General features: G+C 40.5%; 1 protein-coding gene across 2 annotated transcripts in view; it reads left to right on the top strand.

The window, feature by feature from the left end:
• The first annotated feature begins 3,256 nt into the window (after positions 1-3,256).
• The window catches only part of atp9a (ATPase phospholipid transporting 9A), a 49,151-nt gene continuing 30,989 nt past the window's right edge, over positions 3,257-21,418 (top strand). For both annotated transcript variants that reach the window (XM_079239232.1, XM_079239231.1), the window contains exons 1-12: positions 3,257-3,371; positions 5,386-5,530; positions 10,236-10,349; positions 10,523-10,631; positions 11,444-11,502; positions 12,598-12,649; positions 15,474-15,568; positions 16,852-16,932; positions 18,571-18,646; positions 19,027-19,103; positions 19,252-19,412; positions 20,893-21,035. In XM_079239232.1, coding sequence (XP_079095358.1) covers positions 3,304-3,371; positions 5,386-5,530; positions 10,236-10,349; positions 10,523-10,631; positions 11,444-11,502; positions 12,598-12,649; positions 15,474-15,568; positions 16,852-16,932; positions 18,571-18,646; positions 19,027-19,103; positions 19,252-19,412; positions 20,893-21,035 — 1,180 coding nt within the window. In that variant the 5' untranslated portion in view covers positions 3,257-3,303. The remainder of the gene's footprint in view (positions 3,372-5,385; positions 5,531-10,235; positions 10,350-10,522; positions 10,632-11,443; positions 11,503-12,597; positions 12,650-15,473; positions 15,569-16,851; positions 16,933-18,570; positions 18,647-19,026; positions 19,104-19,251; positions 19,413-20,892; positions 21,036-21,418) is intronic.

Below are 21,418 nucleotides of genomic sequence, written 5' to 3'. Positions count from 1 at the left end.
CTTTTATGACATTGTACATGTATAATGTAGTGGTAAATGTCATCTCGTGTCTCATTTTGAAGGTTATTGATCATTAGGATTATTCCACTGTCAGGTTAAGATTGTGTGTGAAGGTTTTTTTGTTTTTTTTTTTTTCCTGATCTGAATGAACTGTGCTGCGTGTTCATGGCACCATCAGGGTTTTTTTTTTTTTTTTTGGTTTTTTTTTTCCCAAAATCTGCTGGACTGGTTTGTTTTCTCATGTCAGATTTCCTTTTTTCTCCCACATGTCCTTGGCTGACTTCAGAGAGCTGTCTCATGCTTCATGTTCTCAGGCTGCACTTTATTTCAGCTTTAGTTGCATTTCCATTTCAGAACCGCTCTGAACGTGGACAGGAAGAGTCTGACAACGGTTCCTTTCTGCTAAACATTAATCATACTGTCGGGTTGCTTCGTTTGAGGGGGATGTTTGTGATGTTTGCTTGGTTATCTTATCAACTCGTATCGGCATTAATTTATTTATGATACACAAAATGCTTGAGTTTAGGGGGGTAGCTTCTACCTCGTTTAGATTTTCGTTGTCCCTCCCGTTCCCCTTACTCTCAATGCAGTTTTCTTTACGTTTTCCTGGTACATACTTTTTCTTTTCCTCCCTTTTTTGAGTAAGCTATACGAGTTTTCATTCTCAGCCTGCTGAGTTGAACAGTAATGAATGTATCACTGGACACTTTACACGACTCAGACTGGTCCGAGGACTGTGTAGGCTCCTGCTGTTCATTCCTTATCAATATGCATTTGCCAAGTTGTGCCTTTCTGTAGCGAACCATGTCAAAAACTGCTTTCAAGTTGTCTCCACAGTTCAGACGTTGAGTCAATTTGATCTGTTTACAGTGTAAATTTTTTTTCTTTTTTTTTTTCTTTTTTTTCCCCCCAGATGTTTCTCTCAATGTTTTCTGATTTTTGACAAATAAAATCAGGGTGACTTTTTCAGCAGGGCTCCTGTCTTTTCTTCTTTGGTTTCCAGCTGCACCGCAACCAACATTTAAAACCTGCTTCTTCTTCAGAAACAGATTCACCTTCAGATGACTCGAGTGGGATCATTTTCTGCTCTCATTTCCCACCAGGAGCCATTAATCCTGCAGCATTTTGCATTTTCAATGTAAAGCTATTTGCATCCACAAACGAAGAACTCTGTCAAATCGTGTCTACCATCCATTTTAGGTGGACTACGTCCTTCACAATTTTGACATGTCAGACTTTGCATAATTGTCATTGTAAGTACTAAAGTAGTCCTGCAGGCAAACATTGATGGAGAAGAGGACAAGTCTACAAATTAATTTAAAATGTTTTCTCTGCTTTCAGATGAATTGTTTAGTTAGTTTGTCATGCACAATGTGCACAGCTGAGCATTTATTACTAGAAAACAAACACATCAGGCTGGGCTACGTGGAAAACCACTCATAAAGAATAAACAGGGTTTATGCATAGCTGAAACATGGGACAGGATGCCATCATGAAATCTAACACTGATTTTCATAGTGGTGGTTGCCACAAATCATAACGACTGCTGTGCCTCGGCCATGTCACACTGAGGTCAAAGTTGTGGCATGCAAATTGAATTGTTGAAAATACTCATTATACAAATAATACATTTTGCTACAGTAGTGCGCCATCACCCATCCGTGTGTGTGTGTTTCATTTGCCTTAAAACTAGTTTACAGCTGTTTCCAGAAAACAACGCTGTGTAGGTTGAGATGCATCCGGCTCAGTCAACCACAAGTACACAGGATTTACGGTCCAGTCAGGGCCAAGTCCATCCTGTACGCATCTGTCAGACCCATTCCCACCTGAACCAGCTGGTGGCTTCATCTTATTTACTCACTAGTTTCACGAGAATGTAAAAGTCTTGAGAGACTACGATGAAGGATGAGAATTTTTACTTCAAGTTCCTTAAAACTGGACTGACGCTAGTTCTGAGTCATGAACTGGATTTATATTCATGTTTGATGTTTTAATGATAATGTTCCATCTCCCATCCATCTTCTTGACCACTGAGTCCAATTAAGAATCGTGGTGGAAGCTGGAGTCTATCCCAGCAGTCATCGGGCGAGAGGCAGGGTTGATGATGGACAGGTTGCCAGTCCATCACAGGGTGACGGAGGTGGAAAAGTTCAATTCAGTTTAACCTAATACAAGCTCAGGCCTCAGACAGGGGGGCTGTTGAGAACTGCTGGTGCCAAACGGACAAAATACCCATTTTATTAATCACTCCGGAACTGTCTGCACTAAAACCTCTCTAATTGTTTTTTCTTTTTCCGCTGAAATAATGTTTTAAAAGTTGAACATACCATGTGGTTGCCGAGATATTCACTTTATGATGGGGCCTAAAAAATAGGTACGGCTTTCAAGGAGTCAGACTTTATATATATATATATATATATATATATATATATATATATATATATATATATATATATATATATATATATACACACACACATACACACACACAGTTGTAGATTTATTCATATCTTTTCATTAAAGAAGGAAAAAAAACAGCTGCCTGTAAAATCAGCTGAAATTGACTAAAGTAATAATAAATAAAAATTTGATGAAAATCAATACAATGTTTTTCTAATTCTGGTTCAATAGAAATATTTTTATTAAAAAGAAAACAAATAAGATAGTTTATTACATATTACATCACTCATAAACTAATATTTTGTTGAACAATCCTTTAATGTTTCCGCTACAGTCAGGTGTTTTCTGTTCCTCTGTCAGACTTCTGCCGTGTTGACAGGTATTTTGTGCCAGTGTTCAACAGAAAAGTCTCTAATTTGTCCAAGACAAATTTGTTCGCTTTTTTTTTTCTCAACTCAATTAAATGAAAAAACAGTGTTTAAAATTACTAAATTATATCTTTGCAAATTTTTAGTTATTGTTTCTTGTATGTATATATATATATATATATATATATATATATATATATATATATATATATATATATATATATATATATATGAATGAATGAATGTATATATATATATATATATATATATATATATATATATATATATATATATATATATATATATATATATATATATATATATATGAATGAATGAATGTATATATATATATATATATATATATATATATATATATGAATGAATGTATATATAAACATTGCGTCAAATGTTGCGTCCCAGCAGGAGACTGCTGAACGGACCGGAGTGAGTGACAGCTTGAAGCCCCGCCCTGAATCGCTCCAGCCGGTCTGACTTACTGCCTCCACCCGCCTCCGCTGCTGCCGGGGCTGCAGGAATGGCCGATAATATCCCACTCCAACCTGTCCGGCGACCGAAAAGACACGACGGTAAACACAGGAACGGGTAAGACCACGAGGTAGCGCGGAGACAACGTTAACGAGGAACCGTCTGTTCGTGTTCGCGGCTCCTTCTGACGTCAGAGTGCTTGTTACATTGTTTACAGGGGCGCGTGCACAATGTTGTAACATAGCCGCCCAGGTTTGTGTGTAAAAACAGCGTTTTTGTAACATCTATGGATGCCACCAGGCGTGATGGGCTGTGTAGGAAGCTAACGTTAGCAGGACTCCTGGAGGAGACATCCTGGTTCCGGGGTGCAGTCGGAACAAGTGCATCTCACGCCCCATGTCAATATTTATTCCGTTATCACGAACCCGGTCCGCCTCAGAGCAGCAGAACCGGTTCCTACAACCCGGAGTCCGACATGTAGGCGACCCACTAGCAGCATGACTGTGACAGGCCTCTGAAGGCATGATGAAGGATCCGGACAGACGGACACAGGTTTGAGAGGCTGCCATCGCGGTGACGTCAGTGCACGAGCGTGGACCGATAGAAACCTGAAAATAAAGTAAAATAACTGGCACCAAAAACATAAATAAATGAAGATAAACACGTAAAATTAAGTAAAATGCAAAGACCAGACACAAGGAAAAAAAAAAAACAAGATTCCCCAAAAGAGAATAAATAAATAGATATATAAAACAGATGAAATACATTGACACGAGCCAAAAATATAGATAGACAAAAATCAAGAGCCCAGAGACCACGCCCCATCCAAAAAATGAGGTAAATAAAATTAAAACCAAAAACCTGAGGATGAAATATACAAGCTTAAAGCCAAGAACTAAACAAATAAATAGTTGAATAAATAGAATATGATTCACAGACTTGAGATTTAAAAAACACCCTAAATAAATAAATGAATAAAAAAAAATTCATAAAATACAAAAATAAAAAAATAGATTAATAAAATAAGAAAAATATAAAGACCTGAGAAACAACAAGATAATTTTTTATTACAGATAAATAATATAAATTAATTTAACAATACTGGAGAGACCAAAAAATACATAGATGAGGTAAAGTAAAACAAGATAAAATACAAAGACCCAAGGGTCAAAGAAATAATGTTTAAATACCTAAAATAATCTGAAAAATCATGAGAATGAATGTAATTACAATCTTGAATCTGTTTTTTTCATTGAGCACATCCAGTCTTCATTGCTCACCAGTTCTAATAATCCCTGTACTATCTCTGATACAACCGTTTTCTTATTAAACACCAGCTATAATTCCAAATCTAACATCTGACATGGAGCAAAACCTCTTCTTTGGCATTTTTCCCGTGTAAAAATGTGTCAGGCCTTGAAGACAGCTTTGTTATTGTGATTACTGTTTACATGTAGAGTTCCAAGTCATCTTTCATTAAAATCACATTTTGTTTACAGTCAGTATTAACACTTCACCAGGTCCAGCTTCCAGTTCAGGTTTGAACCCCTTTTTTCAGAACTGACTTACTTTGTAGTGTCAGTTTGAAACATTAATTTTGCTCCACATTGACATTATGGCGTCACACAGCTGCAGATTTGTCACCTCCCGTTTTACCACATCCCAAAAGCTGCTCTGTTGGATTGAGATCTGGCTCCATTGGAACCTGAGCGAGTCATTTTGACCATGTATACATGACTAAATGCACTACGGTGCTGCCATGCGATTTCCTGATTAGATATTTGTGGAAACAGGTGGAGTTTATGATCTGGATGGTGAGTTTAGAGTTATATTTAAAAAGTTACTTATTAATTTGAGACAGCAACTGGACTCTTTGCTGATCAGAAATGTTTTGTGTTGCTGGAGCTGATGGGGTGACCGGTCCTCTCCAGATGAAGTTAATTTTTATTTTGTGTGACACGGTCAGTTCAGACTTTTTGGTCATGAACCTTCACCGCTGTTTGTTCTGCGAGTGTGTGTGGCTGCAGTAAGCGACACATTAACAGATGGGCGATGTGTAAAGCATCTGTGTCTCAGTTACATTTCTGACCCAGAAATGCGGTCAACATCTCCTGTTTCCTCCTCTTTGCAGGTGCTGCCCGTGGTCAAGATGCTGTGGTATGGGGGACCTTCGTCCTCGCACCGTGTGGCTTGGCCACCCAGAAAAAAGGGACCAGAGGTACCCGAAGAATGTGATTAACAACCAGAAGTACAACTTCTTCACCTTCCTTCCTGGGGTCAGTGTTGGTCATCAGTCATTTCTTCACCTTTCATACTGTTTAAACCCAACAAACCTCCTCCTCCTCAGGCTGCTGTTAGCTTGTTGGCTGCAAATTCTGTGAATCTCTTCATCCTCATTAACATTTTGTGCCTTCTTCAGTAGACTTGCTGTGATGTAAGTCATTGAAGCGCTGATATTTGCAGTGAAACTGATTATTGTCAGGGTTTAGATAACCCTGGAGATAACAGTTTAACCCATATCAGATGAGAAAATGCTTCAGAGTCCGGTTACAATTCCACTCTGACCACTGTTGTCCCTGCAAATTACTGGTTTGTTTAAACCCTTAAAATCCTGCCATTTTCATCAAAAACATGTGTTTAGGAATAACAAACTGGTTGCAAACCAACTAATTTACTGGACGGCTTATACCGGTCCCTTGCTGATGTAAGAGAACTGCTTTTGTTGCAGTTTCATCTGCTGCTGGAGTTCAGTATGGCTTCATAGATAACTGCATTTCAACTGGTCAGAGATAAGTGTTTACTGAATCAACAGCTGGTTGTAGCCTGGAATGGTATCCACCATTCATATCTTAAGCACCGCAGCTTTCCAGTTGAAGTAGAACATGTATGTACTCGGAAGGGAGACAAGGTAAGATACATGTTTATTTGTCATGTCCCGCCCACAACCAAATTGTAGGTTTTATGCTTTTATTAGCTATCTTATCGCCTTAAATGATTCATTCTGACTGAGTCATGTTTTGATGGCTTTTGACTGGGTGGCCCTTGCATTGCAGCCTTATGGCTGTGTGGTGTGGATTGGGGCCATTCCGGTAGTGAAACCCGCTACAGTCATGGGTAGGCTGGCCCCTGGTGTGAAAGGATCCCAGTATAGCATTTCCTCACTGTGTGCCAAGCCAAATGTTTGTTTATTTCTTTAATTATTTACTTGTTGGTTAAAGAGACAGAAGATGCTTCTAGAGTTGTGCAACATGACATCGGGGGGTGAATCTGTATTAGAAGGTGACCCTGGAGTGGATTTTCACTCCTGTCCCATCCCACTCCCACAGAAAAAGTCTTGTCCCATCCCAGTTCAGGGCCAAAGCAAGAGAAAAAGACCTGTCCTGTCCCAATCCTGATAAAAATTATTCCCAATCCCATTCCACTCCCACTCTGAATGATTCCCGCTTCCATATTTTAAAAATTTATTTCGTCTTTGTGCAATACGTTATGTTTGATTAAATGCTTCAATTCTGCTAAGCTAATCCTCATGACTAATAAAGTTATGTTGTAAATCATTTCACGCCATATTGGTTTCTCCGCGGTTGTTTGCTAACTCAATTCCTTTTCTAATTTTAGTTCTGATGGGGAAGCAGCGACCAGAAGCAGTGTTGGCTTCTGGGTAGTGTAGTTCTTTTTTAACTTTGGTTACAGTGTAGGATTATTAAGCAAAAACTACAAAATGGCAGAAATTGTCTTTTTTTTTTTTTTTTTCCTTTTGTCGGTAGGTCGGTTCCCGCTCCAATCTGCTCCCGTTAACGTTTTATCCTGTACCGTCCCAATCACATGATTAATAGTAAACTCGACTCCTATCCTGTGGTAATCCCACAGGAATCCCGTGACCTGTGGGATTCCTGAACAGATGACAGCCTCTAGTTTGTATGTGTGTGTGAATGATCAGGTGTGTCCATATGTTTACAAATATAAGTATTCTTCGTTGTTTTTAATAAATGTAAAACACTTTGCACTTCTTCAGGTATGAAAATTTGATTTGATAAAGCCAAAGTTAGTGTAGGTTCAAATGGGGGAATAATCTGCACCGTGGTAATTCCCTGACATGTTTCATTAACGACATGATGGGACCCCAGGTTGGGAACACTGCTGTCGACTACACTGTAACTCTACCTCCCCGTGTTGCCATAGTAACCAGCTAGTAGTTTGTAGTAGCTTCTGCTCGAATGTGGTCCCACCGGTTGTGGAAAAGGCTTTAACAGCGTGTAAACCCCATACCCTGTGTGTGAACGCAGCATCGGTGTTTTTATTGGTAGTTTGATGTGCTGAAGGAGTGTTCAGGTGGATGTGGAAAATTCATCTCTGTTTCTTTAGTTTGCATGAAAATAATCCAACCGGGGGTCCTCAAGGGACCAGAACCCTTCATGTTTTCAGTATTTCCCTGCTCCAACATACCAGACTCAGATTAGTCGTTTAGTCAGAATTTTATAGGCTGTTTGATACATTTTAATATGTCGGCTGTGTTCAAGGAGGGAAACACTGAAAACCCCAAGGACCAACCTTGGATCCCTCTGCATGATAAAATAAGCTTATTATCACAAGCAGTTGGGTTTTTCGGAGTAAACAGAGTCATCTGAATCCTGGCTGGCTGTGGACAGGCGTGACAGTTTTACATTAGGACACATGGACTTGGATTGTCATCGCTAAGGAGGGTTTTTGATTATGGTATTTTCCCTTCCTGATTTACATATCCATTTGCTTTCTGGGCCTCCAGTTGTCTTAAGATTTTTTTTTTGTTTATGCAGCCGGACGTTGAAAGTAGGTCCAATTTGTTTGGGAAGCAAAAGACAAGAGCATGGACTGTTTGCATTGCAAATTGGGATGCTCTTTATTTACTTGACTTCATGTCAAGAAGTTCTTCTGTCCTGAGCGCACAGCCAGCTGTGTGTCTGTGTGGGTAGCTGGTTGTAATGTGGTTGTCTCTCTGGTATAAAGCAGGAATGTGAAGGCACAGTTTTCTCCGTTAGTAATCTTGCAGAGTGGTGGTAATGAAACGGAGCACAGCTGGAGTATGTGTGTTAAAGTAGAGAGTAGTGGAAGAGAAGCAGCCCATTGTTCTGGGTCTACAAAATGAGTCGCCTTTAAATGAGCAAATGTTAAAACACTCAGAGAAATTGTTTCCTTTTTTTGTCTTATGACAAAGAAATTGAATCTTGTCTCTGTTCAGCAGTTGGAAAACTGCGGAAAAGAATTGAACGTTTTCCAAATCCCATTAAACACACATTCTATTGCCAAAAGAGCAACAACATATCAGATGTCGAAGCTGAGACATTTTTACAATTTCAGTGAATTTCAGTGAAGTTTATCCTGGTGTAGCATCCCCTCTTCTTCTAACATCCGTCTGCAAGCATGGATAAATGTCTCAGGATTCCAGCTGCTCTACTGGTTTTCTGCTTCCATGATGCTCCAGATGTTTTGTACTGGTGAAACTGGACTGCAGCAGACCAGTTCTCCTGTTCCACCATGCTGCTGTGATGATGCAGGATGTGGTCCAGCATGGTGGAACCTGCAAGGTCTTCCCTGAAAGAGACGTTGTCTGGATGGGAGCAGATGTTTCAGCATTGATGGAGCTTCCCAGATGTGGAAGCTGCCCACGCCATCGGCACTAATGCAACCCCATCCCATCAGAGATGCAGGCTGATAACAAGCTGGATGCTCCCTCTCCTCTTTAGTCTGCAGGACACGCCGTCCATGCTGTCCACTAACTATTCCATCCATTCATATACAGCAAAGGTGGGAGCTTTGATCATCGTCCTGGAAGTTTTCAATGTCTTCCTGTTCCAAAACACCAGATTCAAATGAATGAATCAATATGTAGCTCTTAATAAGCTGCTGAATCCATTTGATTTAAATCAGGTGTGCTGGACCAGGGATATATGGAAAACCTGCAGGATTCCAGCCTTGGAGGACCGGGGTTCCCCACCCCTGATCTACAGAACAGGTTTCCACTTTGTCTCAGAACATTTTAAATGAGCTTTTATTTACATCTTGAAAAAACCTGTTTTGTAGGTAAACAAGGGCCAGAATCCTTCAAAAACTTCCTGAATCCAAACAGTGATCCGGATCACCACCAAAGTTAAATCCCTTCTTCCTTTTCACATTTCCAACAACTTCTCAAAATTTCATGAAAATCTATCCATAACTTTTTGAGTTCTCTTGAACACAAACAGATAAAAACATAACCTCTTTGGCAGAGGTAACAACATCACATCACTACTCGCTAATGCTAACTTTGCCATCCAGAACGCTGGAAACCACGACTCCGGGATGCTTTCCTTCCAGATGCTCATGCATGACTGTCGTGCTGCCGTGGTACGCCAACTCTGCGTGGCAGACGACACATTTCACCTGTTGGACACTTTGTTGAGTGTGAAATATCCCCAATAGGTTGCTCCGCCATCAGTTTGTTCTTTATTGTTTAAACAAAGACGCTGCACAAAATGACAACACTGCCCCCAGCACTTCCTGTGTTGCTTTGCGTCGTTTGTGTTTAGAGTTCTTATACTGTCTGAACAGCCGTGGTTGGTAAACGGCGTTAAGTCGCCTGGTGATGCGTTTTATTAGCAAAGCCGTTGCAGGCGTTTGTAACGACGATGAAATTTTGCACCGATTTGCACAAATCGGTGCAGCCTTAATAAAGTTTCTAAAAAGTTGGTTGATTTAATGTAAACATCCTGATATTGTAGTAAAACAAAAGTAAACAGTGTAGTTTTCTTATTTTATTCGTTATTTTACTGGTTCAGAGCCCAGCAGATCAGGTTGAGCTGGATGTGGAACCTGAACTGAGATGAGTTTGACATTCCTGATCTAAAGTTTCTGATCAGATTTCAGGTGATCTTTCCAAACAGCCATTTTCTCCTGGTGTGGGCTGAGCACTCTGAGAGCCTCCAGCACCGTCTTCATGTCAGGTTCTCCTTTGTTCTGTGTTCTCAGGTACTCTTCAATCAGTTCAAGTACTTCTTCAACTTGTACTTCCTGCTCTTGGCCTGCTCTCAGTTTGTCGAGGAGTTGCGTTTAGGAGCCCTCTACACCTACTGGGTCCCTTTGGTATGTCGTGTTACATTAACCTTTATCCCTCGTGGTGTGTTCTGGTCATTTTAAAGACATTCTTCACGCGGAGATCATATTTGAAAATGACTTGTTAGATTTGCATATTTCTTGAAGCGTCCAGCTCGGTGGTATCTACCAGCGTGAAGGTTGTTATTCTCTTCCCTCTTCAGGCTCTTGTTTTGATTATCACCATCATGAGAGAAGCGGTGGAAGAAATAAGGTGCTACCTTCGAGATAAAGAAGTCAATTCTCAGATTTACAGCAAGCTTTCAAGCAGAGGTGAGAAGTGATTCTTTAACAGCTTTGGGTTGATTTCTGCTACTTATTCCTCTGGATCAGCCTCTATTAACTGTAGGAGGTTGGGCCTGTTAAAACTTATTGGGGCTGGGGGAAACGGGGGAGTAATTCAAAGCAGAGATGTAAAAGTGTACATAAGAGGCCTTGGCATAAAGTGCTAGCAGCAATAAAAAGCAGGAGACCTCTTGTGGTTTCCATCACATTGCTGCTTTGATGTGGCAGCCTGTTCTACCCATAAACACAATGACTGCTTGCCTCCGTCATATTCCAGCCTTTTATTGAGCCTTTCTGCTGTCAGGTCTCTGTGTCAACTTATTTTTTATCGGATGTTTGAAAACACGCGTGTGTGACATCGGCATAAACTGCTTCAAATAATCCAAAGTCTTCCTGATTGGCCAGATTTAGCTGTGACACAGTGCTTGTTTATCCGTCTTTTCTGACACAATGCAGGAAACGTTGCTGCATAAGTCAAACAAAGTGCTCATGTGAAGTCCTAATGCACAACAATATTAATGTGCTTTAATGTCTTACATATGCAAAGCCAAGAGGTCACAGCAAGGTTCAAGGGTCAGTGATCTCTTCCAAACAATTTTGCCCGTTCCTTCCATGTGGAATGAGAGAAAAGGCTTAACTCCCCCAACATTCTTTCAAATCTTTCCCAAATTCACCGAGGCGACTGGTTAGGCATGCCAGAGTTCAGCCAAAGGATGCAGAGGAAAGAGAAAAGATTAAAAATGTTATCCACTGTGTGTACCAACAAGTTAATCCACTCTTGATTCTGTTGTGTATTTCAGGCACCTTGAAGGTTAAAAGCAGCGGCATCCAAGTGGGCGATCTGATAATTGTGGAAAAGGTTTGACCAACATCTGTGAATAGTTTTGCTTTTAAGGACTGTCAAGTTCCCATTTATATGACAGCAGATAATGAGGGGGTTGTTAATCATCTGTGCTCCTCTGGTGACTGAGGTGGAAGGAGTTAGTAAAGATTTTGTAATCTTGTGATCAATGCTGAGCTTCAGCCTGTCAGACTCGATGCATGTACCACAGATGGGAGCCTGAAACGCTTTTAATGAGGTTTTCAGCATAAATGCAGTTTAGTACTGATCTGGCAAGTTTTTCTTTTTAGTTTAATTCCAGATTTTACTTCACAGTGTAAAGTTTTCTCTCTGTGAAATGTTTCTTTAAAAATGAAACTTGACTTCAGCGGTTTTGACTCATTAATGAGAAATTTTAGCCCCTAATGACAAGATTTATTTACACTTTACGTAAAGGTTAAATAAATACAGTATTTAAGAAAAGTGGGAAAAAAAATTAAAACAATGATAAATATTAGATAAATATCAATAAGATAGAAAAGTAAATAAATAAAAATGCAGAGATAAAAGAATACAAATGAATGTAAAGCGAATAAAATAAATACATGAATAAAAGTGTAAATGAAGAATAGATAAATCAGTTATATGAAAATAAATATATAAGTGAACATATAAAATTGATAAATTAATATAACATGAAAATAATTTTAATTAATAAAATAAAAAAAAAATGCATAAATTTAATGTCAATTAAAATAAAGAAATCAATAAAAAACATGAATAAATTAATATAGATAAAAATCAAGTAAAATAATGTAAAATGTGCATATGAAAAGAAGTATAAAAGTAAAATTTAATAAATGAATAAAATAAAAAATAAAATAAAAAGGCTGAAAGCGGTTTGTTGTGAATTTGGCATCTTCAGGCATGAATGAGTTTAAAAGAATCTTTTATCTGAAGCTGATTGTTAAACGTCCAGATGAGCTGAAAGAGGAATTTATGGTCTGGTCCTGTTCAGGCCACAACAGGATCATTAGCTGCAGGGCTTCAGATTATTCTCACTGACTGACTGTTGCTAATGTGGTCTGTTAAAAGATGTTGACTTCATGTTTTCCTCTCTGCCTTTCTTCGTAGAACCAGCGTGTTCCTGCTGACATGATCTTTTTAAGGACCTCTGAAAGAAATGGTAAACATGTGCAGGTCATTCATCCACACATCCACATCAGGCAGGCTGTCTGGGGAAATGACTTGTTTAAAAAAGGCGCTGAGGTGCAGGGATTAACCCTGGGCCAGGACAGGAAGCCCTCCCATGGATGAATTGTATCAGAGTCCAGCAGTAAATGATGACTGAAGCTGCTACTTAGTGCAGACAAAAGCATTGTTCTCTCTTGATCTTCGCGTGTGACAGATTTTTGTCTTTCAAATTAGAAGATAATGAAAAGGAAAAGCGAGGCACACACAAGATCAAATGCAAAGAGAAAACAGGAGACAGGAGATGAGGATGCTTCCATGCCTCATCTGAATAATCAAATATGGAAGAGGACAGCCCGGGACGAACTCTGTAATGTGCATTTAAATAACAATCTCTGTGGGTGACAGAGAAAGAAGAAGAAAAGCAAAACATCCCAGGCTGTTGTTTATTTTTAACCTTGAGAAATGTGGCTGTTTTTTAGAAAAAGAAGCGGGGGTAGATGTTTGTTGTTGCAGTGTCTTCCTGTTGGGGGAAGAAAAAAAAAAAAAAAGCCCAACATTGTTTTACTGGAAATTGTGCTGGGTTATCTCTCTTCCATGTGGAGGCCATTAGGTCAATTATGACGGGCCGAGGCCATGATTGGAAGGTTTGGGCAGGATGACGCATGCTTGTCAAAGGGGGGGATGGGTTTTAGTGGACTTCTTTTACCCACAGTAATGTGCACCTCAGCCTGCTCATACAACCCACCCCAGTCTGAGTTTTTTTCCACTGAGGACGGAGAAGATGTGAAGAGGAAGAGGAGTTTTCAGGTTCACCCATAACTCTGATTTTTTGTTCCCATCAGACGGTTTGAAAAGCAGATATTTAATGTTTTGTCTCGTCTGCCTCGTCCATTTAGAACATTCCAGAAAAATATGTTCCAGGGAATCTTTTCCCTCTTTGTGACCATTCTGTCTCCTGAAACCTAAAGGAGCTTCAGCATTGAGGAAGACAAGTGATGAAGAGCTTCAGGTGTTATTTGGTGGCTTTCTTTCTGCAAACACGTCTCCAGGTGTCCGACAGTACCAGGTCCGGTAGGGGGTCTGGTCAGAACTGCTGCCAGTCCAGTAGCTGGACCCTCCTCCTCCTCCTCAGCAGGGCTGCTGTGATGAAGCAGAACCTGGTTCCAGTTGGAAACAGGAAGATAAAGTTTCCTGGAAGGAAGAGGCATCCCAGAACCCGGATCAGAACCTAAACCTCACAGAACCCGGATCAGAACCTAAACCTCACAGAACCCGGATCCGACCCCAGACCATCCCAGAACCCAGATCAGAACCTAAACCTCACAGAACCCGGATCCGACCCCAGACCATCCCAGAACCCAGATCAGAACCTAAACCTCACAGAACCCGGATCAGAACCTAAACCTCACAGAACCCGGATCAGAACCTAAACCTCACAGAACCCGGATCCGACCCCAGACCATCCCAGAACCCGGATCCGACCCCAGACCATCCCAGAACCCAGATCAGAACCTAAACCTCACAGAACCCGGATCCGACCCCAGACCATCCCAGAACCCAGATCAGAACCTAAACCTCACAGAACCCGGATCAGAACCTAAACCTCACAGAACCCGGATCAGAACCTAAACCTCACAGAACCCGGATCCGACCCCAGACCATCCCAGAACCCGGATCAGAACCTAAACCTCACAGAACCCGGATCCGACCCCAGACCATCCCAGAACCCGGATCAGAACCTAAACCTCACAGAACCCGGATCCGACCCCAGACCATCCCAGAACCCGGATCAGAACCTAAACCTCACAGAACCCGGATCCGACCCCAGACCATCCCAGAACCCAGATCAGAACCTAAACCTCACAGAACCCGGATCCGACCCCAGACCATCCCAGAACCCGGATCAGAACCTAAACCTCACAGAACCCGGATCAGAACCTAAACCTCACAGAACCCGGATCCGACCCCAGACCATCCCAGAACCCGGATCCGACCGCAGACCATCCCAGAACCCGGATCAGAACCTAAACCTCACAGAACCCGGATCAGAACCTAAACTTCACAGAACCCGGATCAGAACCTAAACCTCACAGAACCCGGATCCGACCCCAGACCATCCCAGAACCCGGATCCGACCGCAGACCATCCCAGAACCCGGATCAGAACCTAAACCTCACAGAACCCGGATCAGAACCTAAACCTCACAGAACCCGGATCAGAACCTAAACTTCACAGAACCCTGATCCGACCTCCAATTAAAAATGGCTGAAAAACATGCAAATAAAATGTTTGTCATAATTCACCACATTGTGATGGACGTAGCAGACAGATTGGACCCTTTCTTGACAAACTGGTGACGACGTACATCTGGTGGAGCTTTAAGGGTGACTGATATTGTGCTCAATCGTTTTCTTACCTTTGGAGACAAACTGGAATCTTCTGACTGCTTTCATTGATGCTGCTTCTAGACCAAATCACCTGCTGACATCATCATCATCATCATCATCACATTGGCTTCCTTCCTGGTCCTGATCTTCTGTAATCCCGCTGTTTTTGGAAGGTTTCAACACAGAAAAAGAAGCTGATGAGACAAAATGTGAAATATCTTGAGTTTATTCAGTCTGTATAAAAAAACAAAAATCAAATTTAGGAATCAGTTCTCAGTTTTTTGGGGGGTTTTTTTTTTTTATAAAGCATTTTCTCTGCTTCCCAACAGTTTTTCAGGTTGGATAATTTCTGTGATTTGTGAGGAAGACGAGGCATTTCCATTGTCTACTGTTGCCCCCTAGAGGTGAAAGTGTTTTTCTCCTTTTCAGGCTCCTGCTTCCTCCGCACCGACCAGCTGGACGGGGAGACGGACTGGAAACTGCGCCTCCCAGTGGCCTGCACACAGAGGCTGCCCACGGCTGCTGTGAGTCACCGCATGGCTGGGAGGATGGAGGAGAATAATTACACCGTTGTTGTGTCTCACCCTTTGTTAACCGATGAAACAGGAGTTATTGTGTGCAGCAGCCTTTCATTAGGACAGACTGCTGGTTCAGGTCCAGTCTGGGTCATCAGCACTTCAAAGAACATGAGAACTAAAAGGTTGAAGATCCCGACTGCTCTCTACTTTTAGCTTTTTAACCCACACTTAGAGATGGTGTTTTTCTGGGTTGTTTCATCACATTTTACAGACATGGAGGGAAGCGCCTCTGTTTTTCAGGTGAAGACATTCCTGCTGCGAAGCATCGAATGTTGGTGTGCAGACATCCATCCTGCTATGAGTAAAGCACAGATTTATATTTACTTCTACCAAGGAGGTGGTGGAAGTGATGTTTTTACCGCTTTTTTTTTTTTTCCCCAGAGAAAAGGTCTTGGTCCAACTTAGCTTCCATTACATTTTGGGAGTGACCTGGATCACCATGTGGGTCCAGGAGTGTGGGATTCGTTATTGTTGTGAGACTGGGCCATTTTCAGTGTATATTAGGGCCGTGACGATACGCTTTTGTCCCGATTTGATTCCGATTTTTCGGGTGCCGATTCGATTTAAATTGCGATTTTTACCATTTTTTGATATTGCTGATTTTTGTAGATTAAAAATAAAATAAATGTATAAAACTTTTTTTTTTTTTACTTATTTTTCTTGATTTCAATTAGGAAAAAGCAACACAGTGGCCAGACTATCATTCTGCCGCTGTAATGCCCAGGAAGACGACTTAAAAGATCAATAAAAAAATAAAAATGACAAAAAATTTACAATGAATTATTTTTATTTATTTGAAAAAAAATTATTTTTTTTAACAAACATATATTTTAAAATTGTGAAGCAAAAGAAATCCTGATTTTCGATTTTTTGATTTGATTTTTCCACCCCTAGTGTATACGCATATACCTCTGTAATAAAATGGTCCAAAAATCCAGAAAAGTTGTCAAAACGCCGTTTACAAGATACAAAAGTTAGATTTGGATCCCGGTAAAATTCTGAACAAGATAAAAACGAGGATTCTTTGACATTTTCATCACTGCAAGAATATAAATCTAGACATAAACATGCAGGAAACACCACAGTACAGCAGAGACGCTGTGTTTTCATCGTCGGCGTGTCCAGGAATACAACAGTGTGTCTGTATAAGATGAGTGGTCCTGCTGCAGGTTCTTCATGAGCGTGCTGGGATTTTCTTCTGACTGAACATCTCTGTCACCGTCTCACAGGAACTTCTCCAGATCAGGTCCTACGTGTACGCAGAAGAGCCCAACATCGATATCCATAACTTTATCGGAACCTTCACCAGGGTGAGTGTCTTCATTACCTCCTACTGTCAGCAGACACTTGGACTCGACCGGATAAACATCTTTCTGTTGATGTCAGGAGAACAGCAGCTGTACGTGCTGCAGCTTAGCATGATGACATGTTTCTAAATCTGTCCTGTTGCCAAAAAAGCAATGAAAGTTGTTTAATAATCACCTCAATAAATAATACATTAAGGTGGAATTTTAGGTTTTATATTTGGTTATTATAACCTAAATTATTTTAAAAAATTCTCTGGGACCAAATTGTTTGATAAGATACTCATTTTGCAAACAGGAGCATGTTTCCTGCCTAACAAACACCAAGAGAACTGACTGGGACTGACATGAATCCCAGTAGATTCCTGTCTTTCAACCTTTTAGTCAGATTTAATAAAACAAGCTGCAGAATTTCAGTGAAAAAGACCCAGAATGTTCTTTCTGCTGCTGAAGATGTTAAATGCAAAACCTGCTTTAAACAGCAAACAACTGTTGGGTCTGTGTGTGAAATGTAAATAAAACCAGAATCAAATCATTTCCAGACCTCGCCAACTCATATTTTATTAACAATAGAACATAATATGTTCTATCTAATAGTTTCTCGTCTAAAGGCTCACTTTTATTTCTTGGCTTTTAAGGCTCCGTGAGTTATGTGGTCCTCTGTGTCTTTCACTTGTTTTGTTTGTTCTTTTTAGTTATTTTATTGACTATTTATTAGGGCTGTGACGATATGCTTTTCTCCCAATTCGATTCGATTCTGATTTTTTGGGTGCCGATTCGATTTAAATTGTGATTCTCACAATTCTTTGATATTGATGATTTTTGTAGATTAATAATAACATTTTTCTTGATTTCAGTCAGGGAAAAACAACACAGCAGCCAGACCATCATTCTGCTGCTATAAAGCCCGAGAAGTCAAGTTAAAGGATCAATAAAAACAATAAAAATGACACAATTTTATAATGGATTATTTTTATTTATTTGAAAAAAAAAATCGATCTTTTTACAAAAAATCTATTTTAAAATTGTGAAGCAAAAAAGATCCAGATTTTTTATTTTTTGATTTGATTTTCCCACCCCTACTATTTATTTATTTTAAATAGTTTTATCCATTCTTTATTTTATTGCTGTTACTGTTCTATTTTATTTTTATTTTGTGGTATCTGACTCTGTGCAGCACTTTGGAGACATTCTGGTTTTAAAATGTGCTTTATAAATTAAGTGGATTAGATAATATGTCTCAGTCTGATCTATTGTTTATTACTTCATGGAAACTATAAGCTTGTTTTAATCTAATGGCGGCAACACATCTGTGAAACGTAGAAACAAAATGATAAAATGTCTCACTTTCAACATCTAATATGTTCTATTAGGAATAAAATGTGGTTGATACGCTCTGGAAATAGTCCTTTCATGCAGAGTTCTGACTGTTTTTGGCAGTGGGACACAGAAAAGATATATTTTGGCATTTAAACTCCAAACATCTCTTTAAGGATCTTGATGATTTGTTGACTAAACAGGCACTGAAAATCCGGACTCTAACAGATAAATATTTTTGGTTATCAACCTGATTGCATCAGTCAGGAAAGACTTGAGTGGTTTCCAACGTCATTAATCATTGTGTGTATTTGTGGACTGTTCCAGGAGGACGGTGACCCACCGGTTAATGAAAGCCTCAGCATCGAGAACACCCTGTGGGCCAGCACGGTCGTAGCTTCTGGTAAATGTCTGACAATAAAACGGCTAATGTCCAGGAAGTCACCTGGACCGGCCATCGCTGCTTTTCTAACTGGTCAAATGATAACTCATCCAACCAAACGCAATCTAAACAAAAAACTAGGTGGAGCGACATGGTGCTCACACAGCTCTGGGGAAGCTAACCAGAGGAGGAAGTGTGTGTGTTGTGCTGGAGAGTAAAGTCTGTAACACACACACACACACACAAAACATGTGTTGTTCATTAAGCAGCTTGAAACGTGACGTTTCATCTGAAAACATCTCTTCACATCAGAAGTCTGGGAAACATCTGTCTGTGGTTCATGTTGTATCTTTATGATGATAACCTGAGTTAGCTTTTCTGTCTCCCCCCCCCTTCCCCAGGCACGGTGGTGGGGCTGGTGATTTACACAGGAAGGGAGCTGCGCAGCGTCATGAACACCTCTAACCCCAGACATAAGGTACAGTACGGTGGAGCGGAGCTGGACCTCCAGCGCCGGATCATCCAGAGACCTGATCCATATCTGATAATGTGACTGATCATCTTTAGATCTTCATTTTGTTCCCAGACTGTTCAGCTCATCATGCTTCCTCTGTTGCTGCTGACAGGTGGGCTTGTTTGACCTGGAGGTGAACTGTTTGACCAAGATCCTGTTTGGGGCTCTGGTTGTGGTGTCGCTGGTCATGGTGGCCCTCCAGCACTTCGCTGGTCGTTGGTACCTCCAGATCTTTCGCTTCCTGCTTCTCTTCTCCCACATCGTGCCCATCAGGTGCCACCTGTCTTATGTCTTATGCTTTATGTTTTCTCTAACTTCTTAAGCCCCAACGCCGTTCCCAACGGGGGCGAAGAGTTCAACATCGAGTTTTACAGGCTGTAACATCAGCGGTCTGATGAAAAAATAAACGTTGTAAAGAGTTAAAGTGGAGTATTACAGCTAACAATCACACAAACACAGACACATGATATCTGCACTGAAAGCAGAAAACTGTAAGTCTCATCCTCTCAAAGATTCACTAAACCAGAAGTAGAAGAAGAAAATTCTGCTTCACGCCTGAAAAACATCATAACTTCTCCTAACTTTACTGTCTAGTCACCGTTATGTGGCCTTCTCACCGTACACGGCTTTGGATCTGGGGGAAAACTCTGCTCACGCTGCTAACCGCTTGGTAGCCCAGGCTGTAAATGTAGCGGACCTCTGATTACATGGATTTTATTGGACAAAGACTGATGTCAGTCACTCTATGTCCCACATATTTCCCTCCGTACCTCTGATTACTGCTGAGATGGATGTAAACATGGTGACATCAGCGTAATTCTACTGGATCACATGATCAAACTGAGGAACAATCTTGAAAATCAGCCGATTGAAGAGATTCACACCTCCTGATTTAGATTTATAGAAAATATTTACTGTATTTCATATTTATGCAGAGATCCACCAGTTTGCAGTGATTTTTTAAAATTTTTTTTTTACATGCTTTAGGATAAAGTAACATCCTAAAAGAAATGCTCCACTGCAGAAGACGCGCTGGTGATGAATTTAAAGACAGTGGGACAGAGTTGTGTGTCCAACATCCCTCATCATCGGATGTTAAGGCTCTCTGAAACACACCTAGTTATCACTTCACTAAAAACCTGTTTTTAACTTTGCTCTGTTTGTCCTCAGCTCCACAAATCTTTGCACAGATCATATCCACATGTTGAGTTATGCTTTTCTACAGTATTGTATGCCCTGCAGTAGGACCATCATTCTGCTGCTATAATGCCAAAGAAGACAAATAAAAAGTTCAATAAAAAAACAGTAAAAATTACAAAAATTTTATAGAGCATTCATTTTATTTATTTGAAAAAAAAAATCTATTTTTTAACAAAAAAAAAAAAAAAAAATTTTAAATTGTGAAGAAAAAAATTCAGATTTACGATTTTTCGATTGGATTTTCCCACCCTTATCCTGCAGCACATATTTAATGGACTTGTACCCTATAAAATCAATTTTCAGTAATAGGTGAAGGGAAAATGCTTTTTCTTCTGCTCCATCCTCGTTTACTTGAATGCAGCAGTCTCCACAGTGATGTTTCCATCTCTGACAGTCTCACCAGTGTTAGCTTTATTTTCATAGCAAGGAGGTTTACATTGAGTTTTGAATTGCAAAAATAATCAGTTATGTTTGTTTTTGTCATTTTACAACAGAAAAGAGTCGTTAGAGCTAAGAAGCTGAAAATCATGTTTGCTTTTGTTCTTTGATGCAGTTTGCGTGTTAATCTGGATATGGGAAAGATGGTTTTCAGCTGGATGATTAAGAAAGACTCCAAGATCCCGGGGACGGTGGTGAGGGCCAGCACCATACCTGAGCAGCTTGGACGCATCTCCTACCTGCTGACGGACAAGACAGGTGATGGTGTTCGCCTTCTGAGCAAAATGAGCGAAGTGAAGTGAGGTTAGGGAGCTGAGTGTAGCGTTTCCTTCCCTGGGGGCTGTGTTCTGTTGTGGGGTCTTTGCTCCCAGAAACCTGCAGCTTATTGGATCCTTAAATCATAAAAAGCCAAAGTCTCTCATCCATGCTTGCATTTAGAGCCTAACAGCTCCACCGCTTCACTTCCTCAGGCGTGAGGTGTTACACATCAGATTTACGGCCCTCATGCCCAATAAAATGACCGATCATTTCCCAGCCGGAGGGCGATTAGTGCAGCGGGGTCTGCAGGTCAGGCTAATGTATGAGTGCGGCCCCTCAGGTCTTTTTGATATATGAGCAAAAAATGCTTTTAAAGTGTGAGA

This window comes from Telmatherina bonti (genome assembly GCF_933228915.1).
Source record: "Telmatherina bonti genome assembly, chromosome: 4".
Lineage (NCBI taxonomy): Eukaryota > Metazoa > Chordata > Actinopteri > Atheriniformes > Telmatherinidae > Telmatherina > Telmatherina bonti.
Note: the sequence above shows the minus strand (reverse complement) of the source record. Positions and strands in the feature narration are given on the sequence as shown.